The sequence below is a fragment of the Apteryx mantelli genome, chromosome 2 (genome assembly GCF_036417845.1).
Source record: "Apteryx mantelli isolate bAptMan1 chromosome 2, bAptMan1.hap1, whole genome shotgun sequence".
NCBI classification, from domain to species: domain Eukaryota; kingdom Metazoa; phylum Chordata; class Aves; order Apterygiformes; family Apterygidae; genus Apteryx; species Apteryx mantelli.
In genome coordinates this window covers 12,470,850-12,485,962 of record NC_089979.1, presented here as the reverse complement: position 1 = coordinate 12,485,962, position 15,113 = coordinate 12,470,850, and the positions used below count along the sequence as shown (strand labels likewise).

Genomic DNA, 15,113 nt, shown 5'->3' with positions numbered 1-15,113 from the left:
CAACTCAAAGAAAGTTTCAACAAGCCAAAGACAGCATTTCTTGTATGGACTGTCTCAAGCTGTTAGTTGTTAAAACCTCTCATGTCATCCTGGCTGACAATCAATATCTTACTGATTAGGAGGGCATTCATCACTAATCCCAGGCATACTCCTCTTCCTTCCTACTGTCGTGCCCGGCAAGCTCCTGCTGGCAATTTTGTGGAGTCACTACATGAGTGAATGAGCCTCCTATATGACATGACAGTAAGGACGTGTTACTGAGCGTTGGACCACAGGATTCAACTGCTTTACACAAGCAACTGGTAAAACAGCTTTCTTCATTCCAAAGTCCAAACCAAACAAACGAAAAATAACTATTGACATCTAAAATACATAAATATGTCCAGTCCAGTATTTGTCTATGAAAAGTAAAAAAAAAAAAAAAAAAAAAAAAAAAAAAAAAAAAAAAAATCCAATGTTTTGCCAACACAAAGCTCCACCCAGTTCACCATAAACCAACTCGTACATAACACTAAAATTTTCTATGACAGTTAAGTATCTTATTCTGCCACAACTGCTTACCCTGCATCATGCCAAAAATTCATTCCTCTAGTAATGAAGAGCTGCTTAATTCTAGCATTATTGAGTCAACACCATTGCAGTTACAAGATCTTTTCACACAACCTGCAACCCTGATTAAAGAACCTCAGTTGCATAAATTTCTCTCAAATCATCCAGAAATACACAGACAAAGTAAGAATGCCAGGTGCATTTCCATTCCACTGTTGCTCAATACCAGTAAGACCGCATTTAAAAATGATGTGCAAGTTACAAGCAGCTACCGAAAAAAGCTTTTATGGACAATCTATTTTATGGACAATCTGTGCACGCAGAATTTAAAGCTATGGGCAAGAGGAAGAAAAAAGCCTCTTGATGTGTGCAGTACAAAACACCATGTTCTACAAGACGACTCAAGGTCAGAGCTACAAAAGCAAACCTTTGCCTTATTATCATACCTATGACCTAATACTTCAGAGCAAGGTGAAGTCATCGGTTCCCCAGCGCTAATACACAACCAGAACAGAGAAGATCGAGCAAGAGTGGAGCAAAGAGAATCACACTGGCTTAGAGGCATTCCAGGCTGGATATACTCAAATCTCCTCTGCACAGAGTCGGACGTAATCCAGATAAAACTGTACAGATGCCCACGCACAGCACTCCGAGGTGCATCCTCGAGGAACGGCGTCCCTGCAGGCTGGGCGGCTCCAGCACAGCCTCTGCCAAGGGCACACGGGGACCGAATTATCGGCGTGAATGCCCAGTGTCTCACCCTCGAGACCAGAATGACTGGTGCATGGTGGATCATAAAACTCTTTGGGAAATAAACAACTTTATAACAGACTCTGAAGCTGTAGAGTTATTTGGTCCCTCTCTCAAAATTAGTAGTTACCAGAAACAACTTTTAGGGAATTATTTAAAATTCTTCTAACGGGCCTGTGCCTTCTTGTTTGTCTCCATCTCAGGAGATAAACCTATGGCCTTCTCTTGCAACTTCTCAAAGTTGCAATCAGATGCAGCAATTAATCATTTTACACTTCCCTGGAGTTTTTCTTTCAAACTCCTTACAAAGCTGAGACTTACATTATTATCCAGAACCTTTACTTGGAGAGCGGCCTGGAAATGACTGCAGGTGAAATAAGCTCGTGTTCTTTAACCCCGTATGGCTTTCTTTCGTATGGCTGTACCAGATGCAAAACATATTAACTGCTAACTAAATCATGCACCCACCAGTTCAACTCTGGAGAACTGCTGTATATAAAACCGCACAGCTCTCCAGCACCCTCTGCAACATTTGTATTTTACTCCCTTAAGTACATCAGGAAATTAATAGACATACCGTCTACTCACAACCAATTTTATGGAGCTGAGGCTCTTGGGCGCCTGCACAGTCAGTGAAAACAGCCAAGCTCTCCAGGGTATAATTCAGAGCAGTGAACCAGCTCAGGTGCTCTGAATCAGCTGGATGAGCTTCTCAAGTCAGATGTTTACAGGGCACGAAAGCAGCACTCTCTCAACCCGTTTCCTCCTCTCTGAGCACAGCCCCAGGCAGCCCTCCTACGCCTGGGGACACCAAGGACCGCGCGGGCAGGCTGCGTGTCTCCGTCGCTGCCCACTGGCCTCCAGCCTTCCTTGGCTTGAATCTGCTATGTTTCTCAGGAGGAAACGTCAGTGTCAAAAGCCACTGCAGACACCAGGTCTCCACCGCACCAGGGCTACAAGCCCTGTCGGCAACTGCATCCTCCGCCTGAGAGCAATGGTGGTTTTTCCCCTTTGAACTGTGAGGGGAAGGTCACTTATTTAGGGTATCCCTGACAACCGACTGCACTATCTTTGCAGTCTATTGGAAAATCTATTGCAATCTATTTTTGTGGACATGAAGTACACTTTCATAAGGAACATTAACAATTGATTAGTCTCTCTAGCACAGTAAAGGCTTTGGGTTACACATTTGGAAACATTTCCAAACCAATGCAATTTTTATAATGACAGAAAAGAGTTCCAGAACAGTCTCATCATTTAGCACCTGGATGGCCATGGTGGGCAAAGGTGGACCTGAAAGGACACTCCTACCCCAGCTGGAGACCGATTTGAATGACCCACCAAAACACTCAGCTCTAGAGATGGTCAAACGTGTCCAATGCAGTCACCGATCTCTGACCTGGAATCGGCCAGAAATGAGTATGCTGTAAGGATGGCTCTGCAAAACACATTCATTTGCACACAGAAGAATGAGTCAATAATCTGAAAAGCCAGGAGAAATGTGTATCCACCCTTTCTCCAATGGGAGCTTTGGTATTGCAGCGAGGAACAGAAATGCAGAACCAGAAGTTACAGCCTGCCTGCATCCTGCCAGGACCAAAAGCAACATGTGTCCGGCGGCCGTGGGACTGGTGGGTTGGCACAGGCAAGCACACAGCACGAGAGCTGCAGAGAGAGCAAACTGCCGTCGCTGAATCACTTCTCATCAATATTCACATGAATCCACCATTACTCACCAAATAGTCTTAATACGTTACCTTCAGAGAGGGTGCCTCACATCATTAGCATGACATGCAAGAGCTTTAAAGGACTGATGTGCATTAAAACTTCAGTTTTACAGCGGTCTACAGCTAAAAGCCTCATGCAAATTCTTAAATAACCACTGTTTGAAATAAAACTGCATTCAAAGGAACATATTAGGGAGAAGACAAAAGGTAAATCTAATTTTCAACCCAATATCATGCTTATATTTTATAAGGCAACTTAAACTAGCAAAACTGTCAACAACAGCAAAGAGCAGCAATGATTTTTAAATGCTCTCAGTCTAAGTCTTACTGCTAAAGTTAATGCTATTATTGGCAAAGTAGATAATGCAATAAATATTGGTGAAATTAATATTTCCCATGTTTCCATTCTCACCTAAAGACTGCTTCCTCGCATTCTTTTGGGGTGTCCTAAAAATTCCACATGAACACTTTACACAGAGTGCCAGCATTGACACTGTATAATCAAACGCTGAGCGCATGTCTCAAACAAACGAGCTCAAAGCCATTCATCCCCAAATCATTTCCGTCACAACAGCATACCTGCTCAATCTTCCAGGATGAGCAACACCTTTGAGTCCTGCGCAGTAAAGCCAACAAACTAATAAGGACCTAGACTTAGAATACACAATTCTGCAGCAGCTTACAGAAAGGTGGAAAACCTCATTGCTGGGGTTAACTTTAGAAGCTAATTCCGAAAATTCAGCAACCAAATCTGAGTCTTTCCAGTGACCGCCGGAGATATGAATCAGCTGCTAATGTTCCCAAGTGTTAAGCTGTCTCTTAAAAGAAAAGGTGCAAGTTATCAAAAGAAACTTGCAGATTGAATTGCAAACCAGGAAAAACAAAGCGCAGTTTCAAACCAGGAGACCACGCGGTACGTACCCAGCGCGCAGCTCCAGGAGCCCAGCCGAGGCACTCCGATTAAGAGCCTCCCTGTCTGATCAATCCAGGCTCTTCCAGAGGGCAGTTTTAAACACCTCCATGATTATTCCTACCTGTTGAGGTCTGATATTTTCTCTCAAACACACTAAGTTTCACTCTAGAGAAGATCTCAAGGCAACTACTTTACATTTTCAATACAATGACTGAAAATAGCACTCCAACTTAAACAGATTTAAGGCGTGATCAGGCAGCAGCAGAGGAAACAATCGTGAGGCCAATTCCACCCCTTCCCCAGCATGAAGTTATACGTGATTTCTTATCTATCATTAAAGAAAGGTGCATGCGAAATTCAGAGAAAAGGGATTTGGACCACAGGTTTACAAAAAACAACACTAAGGACTTTAAGCTCTAGACTTTAAAAGTCATATTAACAATAAGACATTCAATTATTTGAACATCACCTTGATAACATGTCTATTCTATTTAGCTTCTCTCGCAACTGTGATACGATTTAATCAGTCCATGTTAATCCCTTTCTAAAATAAAGCAGAAGTTCGGCTGCAAAACCGATTTTCTTCTTTTACAGTGCTCCAATTAGATGCCAAAAGAAGATACAAATCAAAAGATGGTTTGTTCATTAAGATTAGGCAATGTTTTAGTTTCATTAGAAATTAAAGTCTAGGCAGTTAGTGGAGACCAGACACCATAAAGAGGCCACAGCAAGGGCTACAATAAACCAGCCACCAGGGTTACAGCATGGCACAGACTTACCCAGAGCCTCAGCTGTCAGGCAGGTGCGCATGATGAGAAATTGCAGGACACAAAATTGACACAGAAAGGAAAATAAAAAAAGTCAAAATGGTATTCCAGCACTCCTAGAGTTTAGACATTATCATCAGCTCTGAGACAAGAGAGTGAGCAGTTTGGAGTAGCCTATTTTGACTTCTGCTGCTGCTGATAAAGGCAAATGCATTAGCTTTGCTTACTGATGAGCTGCTGTAAATCAAACGCCTGGTTATTTATCATGCAGTTTTATTTTAAGAAATTTAAATCAGTTTAGGAACTCTGTTTAACTTGCAGATTCTTAGGCAAGAACACGGTAATTTGTGTTTCAGAGAAAGTGCAGAACACAGACAACCGCCAAACTGCTCAAGCGGATGAAGAGGAACAAGGTGCACACCCTAACACGCAAGGGGCAACCTTGGAAATGTGAAAACCCGAGGCGGCTGCTGCACTAGCAACCGCAGCACTTTTTGATGTTCTCCACTGCAATTACATTAATAGATTGTTAATTAAATGAAACACTAATTGCTGATGCAGTGTGGAAGAACATCAAAAAGATTAACCACGATATGCACATTTTAATTAAAAAAACTTTTTATTAAGCTCTGCAATAAACCTGGCTAGCTGTCAGAAAGAAGAGAAGTGTCAAATGACATTCAAACTCAAGGAACGAAAATGTAAGTCAAAAAGATCTGCGGTCACTGAGCTGGCAACATGTCTTCACTGAAGTTTTATAAAGTGGAGCTTACATTACAAAGGTTGGCGGAGGGGGGGGACCTGAGGCACTACAAAAATCCACACAGGATTTTTCCCTGAGGCAGATAAGGATAATTTGCTAATTAGTTCCCCTCCTCCTGAGCCATATCATATCAACTGCAGAGCGAGTCCTGGATCTCCCTTCCCTCATCACCCCACACTTGACCCATTTGAAGAAATAACCTAATGGAGCCGGGGTCTGCTCAGAGGTCCTCCCTCTCCAGACTGCCGCTCCGGGAAAGTGCTAAGCACACGCACCATGCAAAGTACCTGTACGAGAAGGTCTGCATTTGCTTAAAAACTGAGAAGTTCCTCAGTTATAATTGTTTGGAAGAGTTTCATGGTTTTTAGCTAAGAGTCACAGGATTTGCACAATCATCCCTGAGAACAGTACAGCAATTATTATAGTTTGCAAAGACCAGAGCGTACAAAAAAAAGCAGCTGCAAAGGCTCTAAAAACACAAACATGTCATCTCAGCTAAGTGGGAAGAGGGAGAAGAAAAGGCACTTTTGACAGTATTACATTAAGTTAATCATCATTCTGCTCTCTCAATTTCATTAAAAGGCTGGTAAGCATAATGTCAAAAACCACTGAATAACGCCAAGTACCAAAGCAAAGTACAGGCTGTGCATTTGGACACTCAACATTGACAGGACAAGATGAAATGTTGTGCTGAATGTTCATGGCACTCTGCAGAAACATCTCTGAATAAAGGCAAAATTCAGCTTTTACATTAATACATGTTATAATAGCCTTGGTCTTTTATTGGGACTGTTACGTATAATCCTTTAAAAAAATCCCTTTGGATTTAAACATTTTTTTCCTCAAAGTTAGCACACAGTACCATGTGAACAGCCTCAAAGTGAAACCTTCCAGATATGTTATGAGCCGAATTGAAACCTGTCTACTCAATCATAAACGTCCAAGGTCAAAAAATACAGAGAAAAAAGCCAACACACACACCAGATTTCACCTGATATGTTGTTATAGTTTAAGTCAGTCGTTTGAGTGTTACAGTTGGATCTTTTCTTTCTTTTTTTTTTCCTTTCTTTTTTTGGAACTACAAGTCATGCACTTTGTCAACCTTCCGAAATGGTTATAGGCAGAGCCAAAGCTGCTGCTACCTTTCCTCTGAGCTCAGTATAGCTGCAACAGCTTCTAGCAGCAATCACTACAGAGGCCTTGACTCAGCATAAAACCTAAACATGGATTCGTTTTATCTGTACACACAATTATTCTGCTGAATCAGGTTAGCTAGGCTGACTTCTGATGTCCAACGCTTGTCTGAAAACAAAAAGCAATTTATAAGATGGTGTACGCAGGTTCATCTGCTGTGTAGCCTCATTTGTTTAGAAACTGGGGAAAAGAGCAAAGTTTCAATGCCGGGGAGGCAACGTGCCCTACAGGCCTCATCTCCTGGGAACATGGGTCTAAGGAAAGAGGTGTGTTGGGGATCCCCCCACCACAGTAGCAGGACACCCCAGGGACTGCATCTGGTTCTCCAGGATCCTATTTAGACCGCACATATTTAGACTTCACATGGATTTCTTACAGTCAAAGAGAACAAAAAGAATGAATATCACCCCTGAAAGGTCCTTCAAAACACAGTACTTTCATTTCCACAAAGACTTGTCATTTTATCAGCTATACTCCAGCAAACTTCCAAAAAGGACCCATAGGACATTCTGGGTTTGTTTCAGAAGTCTGCTGTTTTCCTAATCACTTCCTGCTTTGGAAGTATCTTTACTGCAATTAATAAAAACAAAAACAAACAAACAAAAAACCCTACTCTGCAAACATAATTTCTAAGAAATGATCTCAAATGCCAGACCTAAACTTTCAGCTTGGCTGCACGGAATCAGACCAGACAGACCATGCAAAGCTGGAGAAGAGGCAAACCCAAACGTTCTTGGCCCCTTGGTGCTCCAGGGATGCCCGACCTGCGGCACACTTGCTGGGATGAGCCACACGGACCATGGACCTCTCACCCAAAGCCCTGGATGTGCAGGCAAGGAGCAAGCAGCTACCATGCAAGATGCAGATCAGACACGACGGGACGTAGGCTCTGCAGCCTGACGTGACGGGGAGAGAGGACACCACCATCATAACACACGCGAGTGAGAAGTGCAGGGTTGTATCTCAGCTTCTAGATCTAAAGTTGCCCAAAGCAAATCACTGCCCCATCCAGTCACAGCAGAAAGCTCGCTTAGAAAAAGCTTGAAAGGCATTTTTAGTAGCATGCACAGTATTTAATCAAATCCAGAACTGGGCAAACATCTCACTTGCCCACAGATGATTGTAAGGTCAATTCAAAACCATTCTTACGAGCACTAGGTAGAGAATGGGTTTGCTGTTTTAGAGGTCCCATAGGTGAGTCAGTAACTTTACAGAAAATCAAGGGACAGGCCCTGCTCGAGGAAGAAGAGAACAAAAGAGCAAGTCTGATCAACAAGGAAACAGAAGAGTTGAAGACACAATAAAAGGAGCGTTCATGCACTCAGCCACGTGTCGGGATGGGTTCACCAGAGACTTTCCCTGCCAGCAAGTTCAAACCTCACTTGTGACCTAAAGCAAAATCAGTTTGAGAGAGCTATCATTTTCTAAATAACCCCCTTCTTGATTATGTTTTTGCCTCAGTGACAAAAGCAACACACTGCACAATGTAGCACATTAAACAGACCTGTCAGGAGAAGACATACACCAAAGTTCGCTTAGTAACATCTGACACTGCTCTTACAAATTCAGACAAATGCTTTCTTCCTTCAAGGTAAGGATCAAAAAGGCAAAGAAGGGAAAAGGAAACTGCTACTTTTTTCTCTTCTATATTTAACCGCTTTAAATAGTCTGTCAAAAGATAGATTTTCCTCCCACTTTCCTCCCATCTGTGTCTGTAATCCACCGGCCTGGCAGGTTCAGGTATTTGTTCTCACGTCTGCACGAGCCTCAGCACCTCGCTGAGTCTCTTCTCCCCAGGGGCAGCGAGAACAGACGTTTACAGCTCTCAGCTCCTACAAAAGTTATTGCAGCTCCTTCTTTTCCTTGTGCTGGCCACCTGGGTGCCTTCATCACCTCCATCATCCCCACACACCTCTCTTTGCAGCTGGCTTTCACCTTGCCTCGGCCCCATTCGGCTTCTGCTCTGGACCCAAGCGCCACATGTGTGACACCAGTTCGAGATCCTACTGCATGGAAATACAGGAGGTTCGCTGACAGCTCTGAGAGCATCTCCTAACGTTGCAAAACTAAGCGAGGGAACGGCTCTAAAAAAAAAAATCAAGATACTTCAATCACAGCATGGCTGCTATAAAAATGATAGCAAAATGAGGCCCATTCCACTCCCCACTGAAGACATTTAATCCTGAAGGAGGACAAGACACTGGTGGGCTGACCTCCTCTTGGTTAGGCATGGTTCGGGGAAGGGAGAGATGAACCCAAAAATGCAGGGAGAAAGTACGAGAGCTTCAGCCTACTTGGTTTAACCATTGCTGACAGAACAAACTATCTGTCAACTTATAGAAACAAGCTCCAATTTAATCATTGACCGTTCCCAGGACATGAATACGCTCTTCTCAGTTCCCACCTCCCGGACACCAAGAGGTTGCTCCTGTTACAGTGAGGCAACAGGGGTCAGACCAGATAGGGGGATGGAAGGGAAGAGAGAGGGAGGGAACAGTACACTCTCTAAAGCAGTTAGTCTGAAATCAAGCAATTCATCATACAAAATGGTAAACAAGTTAACAAAACAACCAAAAAAAGTCTTATCACACACACACACAAAAAATCACATCCCTTAATTATAAACATTCTGACCCAAAATGTGGACTTTTGTAGCAACACAGAGACAGACGCAATGGGCACACGTAGCTAAGCTCTCCTGTTAGCGTCTGTCTTTCTGTGCCCTTCCCTCATCCCTCTTATAAATCAGTTAAAATTGAAGAGCAGTTTGCCAGCCATGTGGCTCTACCAGTGTAATTATTAACTCACCTATTTGGAAGGACAGCTAGGGATCGCTCACCTGTTCTGGATAAAGTACAAATAGGTCCAAACTTACAGGTTTTGAAAAGTTCAAGAAACTCCTGGCCCCAGTGTTTATTTTGCCTGTCTCCAGGCTCATAGTTTTTAGGCAGGAGGGGAAGCACAAGCTGCAACCTGCAGCCCAAGAGCTGTTCAAAGCTGGTAGGAGCCCAGTGCCAGGAAAGGGAACGAGTAAATCTGCTTCCGTACAAGCTCTGGATCAGTTTTACGAAGCCTGATGGGGTTTGCACCTAGCTAAACAACACCCTTTAGTGATGGAAATGCTGCAAGTATCTAAGTGGATGCATGTTTCCATGAATATGATGAAGAAACTCCTATGACAAGTTGGTGGTGTGAGAACAATAGAAGCATGAGGTTCAGCTGCTAAAAAAGAAAGATCCCTTTTGTGGAGACCTCCCTTTTTTTTCCTGCTCATCTCTAGTTTTCTGTGGTTGCCAAGTGCCCTCCCTGACAACAACCCATACCACCTTCTCACACACTGAGGAATAATGTAAGATTTAGGAGATTATAGGCTGTAAAAACAACAAAAAAAAAGAGGGTGGAAAGGGAGAATAGAGAGAAATGTTAATAGTTACAGAACATTTACATAATGGCTTTTTTATATTATTCCAAAAGATTCTAGAAGATTTTACACGTATCTGCATGAGTCGCGTTACAGCATCAATGCTCTTAACAGCAATCAGTTAGCAGCAAGCGTTCTGTTTTAAAAAATGAGTGACTCTGTACAAACAGCTTCAAAGCTTTTGTGTAAGAACATTAGACAGCAGCATTCAAATATGATTCAAGTGACACATAGTAATTGTACCCTGGTATTCAAGTACATAACAGTAGTACATTACAGGGGACTGAGCTATTAGACTAGAAAGTCCTGCTGTTCAATCTGTGTCAATAAGCACAGCACAAAAGGTGCTTAAGAGCACAAGTATGGAGCAAGTTACCTTTCTTTGCTTTCTTCTGCAGCTTCAGTGTGTCAGACGATTTCTTTTTTATCTCTTGGCGGGCTTTTTTGTATTCTAAAAAACACACAGTCTCTGTATCAACACACCTGATATTAAAATGAAGGATTTTCACAGAAAAGACTATGCTTAAAGACATTAGACTACAAATTTTAAGAGAATAGTTATTTTTAATCAAAGCAGCTTAGAACTCATGTTTTGTAGTGCCTATACATTTGGCTAAATACAATGTTTTAGGGTGGGAGCACATTCACAAACTGAATCTTTCCCAAATAAACAAAGCCTTTACAGAAATAACAGCTGAGAATGCAGTACAAAACAAGAGTGCTGTGTGAGAGACTCATCCACTCTCAGGAACAGAAAATGGAGATGACAGGTTTCTCAAAACATCTGTGTTCAAAAACCAGGATCCTGAAAAGGCAAGGCAGAGAAGATCCTATGATCCCTATCCAGCAAAAAAGCCAGGCAGAGGGAGAGGGTGCTAAGACTTTGCCCAAGAAAGGGTCACATTGCCAGCTCTTGTTCATGAAGTGGAGCATACTGCAGCTGTCCTCATTTTTAGACGAGCTGCAAACCCCAGGAGAATTAAAACCCAAAACAAAATATTCCACCTCTGTCTAGGCATGCTAAAGATACCAGATATGAAAGTTGATACTAAAAAAATAAAATAAATAAAAAAAGAAGATGGAAGGTATGTATGGGTGTTCACATACACACACTTTAACAGAGGAGGTCAATGTTACTGCTCTTCTATAGGTGGAAAAACAGAAGCAGGCTGGTGGCAGGCACAGGAACTGTGCCCGGGCCAACCACACCTCCAACACCCAACTCTGTCCCCTAAACCCTGGGTCTCTCTGCATTTTGGTGATTCGGCCCTACCTCCCCATAACAAACCACCGTGGTGCTGCTTTTATCAGGCAGAGCAAAGTCTTGAATTTTCAAGGGTCAGTGGTGAACTGTGACCAGCTTTTAGCACCTGTGCTAGAGGGCCATCATCCCCTGGCAGGTTTGCAAAGCTGAAGCCATCTACTCGCAAGCTCTGGCTGTGCAGAACCCTGCTGCCCCCCAAGAAAGCCTCCATAGCGGTGCTCAGCACTGCAGCTCTGAGCACCTCGCGTGCAACGACACAGCTTTCCAGCTCCCCGGGTGCACATCTCTGTGTCCCACCAGATATAAAATAACAGCACTGAATGTTTTAGAGGACTGTGCTTTCTCTGGAGAACTCTGTGGCCGAGACATAACGTGATCACGCAGTTAGCTTTCAACTGCACACCAGAGCTTTGCAGAGATAGATGTGGCATCCTCTGCACTATGGGAGATCATATAGCAAGAGTATACTAACAGAGTTAAAACCAATGACTACCTACCAGCCTAGAAAAAAAACCTGTCACTTGGGGTCCTGCAAACTACGCTTTCAAAATATATGTGCAAGAGTGAAAAAATTTGTTAGGCACTTTTGGATGTAGTGTTTTAAAAGAGAAAAGTTGCTATACATATTTAAGCATACGTCATTTCATTCCCCAGTACAACCATTAAAAGAGGAAGAAAAGCTGGTATTACAATCTTACTCCTATTAAAGAATTCTTCCTCTGTAACTACCTTTTGCATGGTCTTTATCCAGTTGATTGGCCACTTTCTTCCACTCTTCCATCTGTTCTTGAAGTGGGTTTATCAGACAGTCAATTAAAGCACTAATTTTGTTGAAAAAACACAAAGAGCAATCAAATCCTGCAGATGCCCCTATTCTTATATAGAGAGCCAAGGTCAACACTGGAGTATTTTTACTTTTTGCTGTGACAGCTACCAGTGTCACAATGTAAATATCAGAACATAAAAATGCTTAAGCTGGAGAAAGCAAAAGAAAGGACTGGATCAAAAAGTCCCCATCACAAGATAAACCAGAATTACTGTGCAGCAGTTCGGGGCAGGGAGGAACAGAGCGTAAACCAGAGGAGTGACCTGAAACGTAAGGGCCAACGTAAACAGTTAGATTCTACTCATTCGGCACGCAAAGAGCAGTCTACACAAACACCCTGGAGACTGAACTGTTTTACGTGCCCGTGAAGATTATAAACTTATGTAGGACACGTACACACACAGGACGACAGAGAGCAGCTGTGGGAGCTACCAGCATCCTGCCCACTAAGGAGCCGCACCTCTCACCAGCCGGGGCTCGAGCGTGGAGGTATGTCAGACTCTGAGCCCATGCCGTGCCTGGCACCGCTACTGGGAATAGCGAGCAAGAAGAGCCACAGGAGCAGTGGAGTTTGTGATACAACGCTGGTAAGGCTGCACTAGGTTAACTGGATTGAGACGGTGCTATTGAAACAGCTAACTTTGGGCAACTAGAGGTGAAAGTTCTCTCCACGCAGCCAATTCCTTCACAAATATCTTTTAAAAAAATAAAGGGGAGAAATCTCAAGTCATTGAGCAAATGGTAAAGCATTATTTCGGTTCACCTTGGGTCAAACACACATTTTGCATCTCTGGTTAAAGAGAAGCATGTGTACATACTACAGAAGCAGTCTGTGCTTTACATATAGCCCTGCTTACTTGCAAGTTGCTACTCTCCCATTACCTCCCCAGTCTGACTTTAACTGGAAGAAGGGGATGATGGAATTTCACTTTTCCATATTAGTTTCTTTTTTGTTTGAAAGCTATTTGGGTTCTCAGGTAAGTTGAAGAAGCAGCACAATACTGCTGCTGCTTTCAGACTTAGTGAAAAGGCTTAAAGTCCCAAAACACACAGACAGGTCCCTCGCCCCACGGGCAGGCTGCTCACTGACGAGGGGAATTGCAGCATTTAGAGTGATTTGAAGTGACGAGTCCAAATCCTAGAAGATGCAGTGAAATGCTGTGTTTCCTGGCTTTTAAGACACTTAGTGCACTGGGAGAGAGAGGAGAAAGGCTGTTCTCACTGAGAGGGTCCGAGATTAGCTGGAAAGCCAACGCCGGTGAACAGCTTTACGTGTTCCTCAGTAACGGGGGCTGCACAACTACGCTGTAATTGCGGTCCAGCAGCTAATGAGAGCCGAATCTCGGGCTCTGGGCCAGGCACAGAACCACTCACCTGGAAAACTGCCTGAGTTTGGACTCTATACTCCTGTGTCTCATACACATCCTGGTCAGGGCAGATCCAATCTCTCGGGTGCCGCCTGCAAAACAAAACGCGAGGAAGGTGAGAGGTCTGATAAGATTCCTTCCCATGACAGAGGCACAGCAAATCAAAAGAGCATGCCAAATCTTATGGAGCAACTCAAAACCATATTTGTAGTATACAATCACCATAAAATCATAAAATGTGGTGTCGGTCACCTTGGGGAGAGACAGAACTGAACCATTAAGCAGGATTAAAGAGTTCTTCCCAGCAGCTTTTTGTGCGGTGAGGCCCAACTCCTTGGCAGAAGGACTGAGGAAACAGGGCTGGAGATGTCAAAGCCCAGGGGAAGAAGCCTGGCAGAACACTGAGCACCTACAATCAGGTGGGTCATCAGCAGTAGGCCAAATTTCCGAAACAAATCTAGCAGTTTGATCCAATTTTCCCATAACCAGATTCTTTAGCCCAATGTTCAAAAAGGATTTTACTTTTCCAGAATACGTAACTAACCCTATCTGCTCCCTCATACACTGATGAAGATATGCATCACTGACATATCATCACCCATACCTGGATCTCAGATCATGCATCTAGTTATCATTACATGCCAGAAGATGGCACTATTTGCTCTATACCCCGACTCACTTCAGTTTCTCTGACAACTGCATAACAGGAATAATTTTTAGCAGCTCTTCCTCTTTCAGAGTCTTCCTTTTTAAAACCACAAGTTCGACTATTTCCCACTTTCATCAGCATTTCCAATTTCGATCAGCATGTTAGATTTCAATATTATTTTGTTTCAGTTAGCTTTAGTTTTGATAATAGCTTAGTCCCCATCTGCAAACCAAATCTATTATCAGAGAATAAACATCAACCTTTGCACCAAGCCTTTCCAAATTGTAATATTCTGTAGAACAGTGAAGATATTAGCATCTATTTTAAGGTCTCATTTGATTATTAAACTAACCTTAGTCTTGTAACATACAGTATGATATCCTTTTTGCTCAATTTTTTCCTTGAAAAATTGTAGGGTGCATGAAAAAAATTTCAAGCAAAAAAGCTTGATGTCTTTAATCATTTATTTTTTTAAACACAAACCCCAAAGTTACTGCTTTCCTGCATTCTTACAGAATTAAATTCTGTGCCCACAAAATGGCTCTGGAACAAAGACACTAAATAACTGGAACAGGTTGTGGCTATTGGGTATCTTCCATTGTTCAAAAAGATAAACCCAAAGTCCTCTGTCACTCGCTTGCTTACTCGTATTTTATCAGGAGCTTTTGAAATCACGTTCTTTGGTAGGGCTGAAGAGCTGCGGCCCAGTTGGGTAGTGGGGGCCGAGCGAAGCAGCCGGGGCGCAGGGCGCAAGTGCACCCATCCCTTCCGGTGACGCTGCGCTGCTAAAGCAAAAGCTGCGACAGGCTCTGGTAATCCGAAAAGCAACACAGAGGATGGGAAAAGGGAAAGAAAGCAACTGGAGGAACAAGACCATTTCTACAATAAATAGCATACCTCTGTCCCAAAAGACAGGCATTTTT

At 43.0% G+C, this 15,113-nt stretch overlaps 1 protein-coding gene across 5 annotated transcripts in view; it reads right to left on the bottom strand.

Moving 5' to 3' along the window:
• MTSS1 (MTSS I-BAR domain containing 1) overlaps positions 1-15,113 on the bottom strand; it is a 121,040-nt gene that overhangs the window by 21,143 nt on the left and 84,784 nt on the right. For all 5 annotated transcript variants that reach the window (XM_067290168.1, XM_067290170.1, XM_067290171.1 and 2 more), the window contains exons 4-6: positions 13,549-13,633; positions 12,078-12,169; positions 10,461-10,535 (exon numbers count right to left, since the gene is read on the bottom strand). In XM_067290168.1, coding sequence (XP_067146269.1) covers positions 10,461-10,535; positions 12,078-12,169; positions 13,549-13,633 — 252 coding nt within the window. The remainder of the gene's footprint in view (positions 1-10,460; positions 10,536-12,077; positions 12,170-13,548; positions 13,634-15,113) is intronic.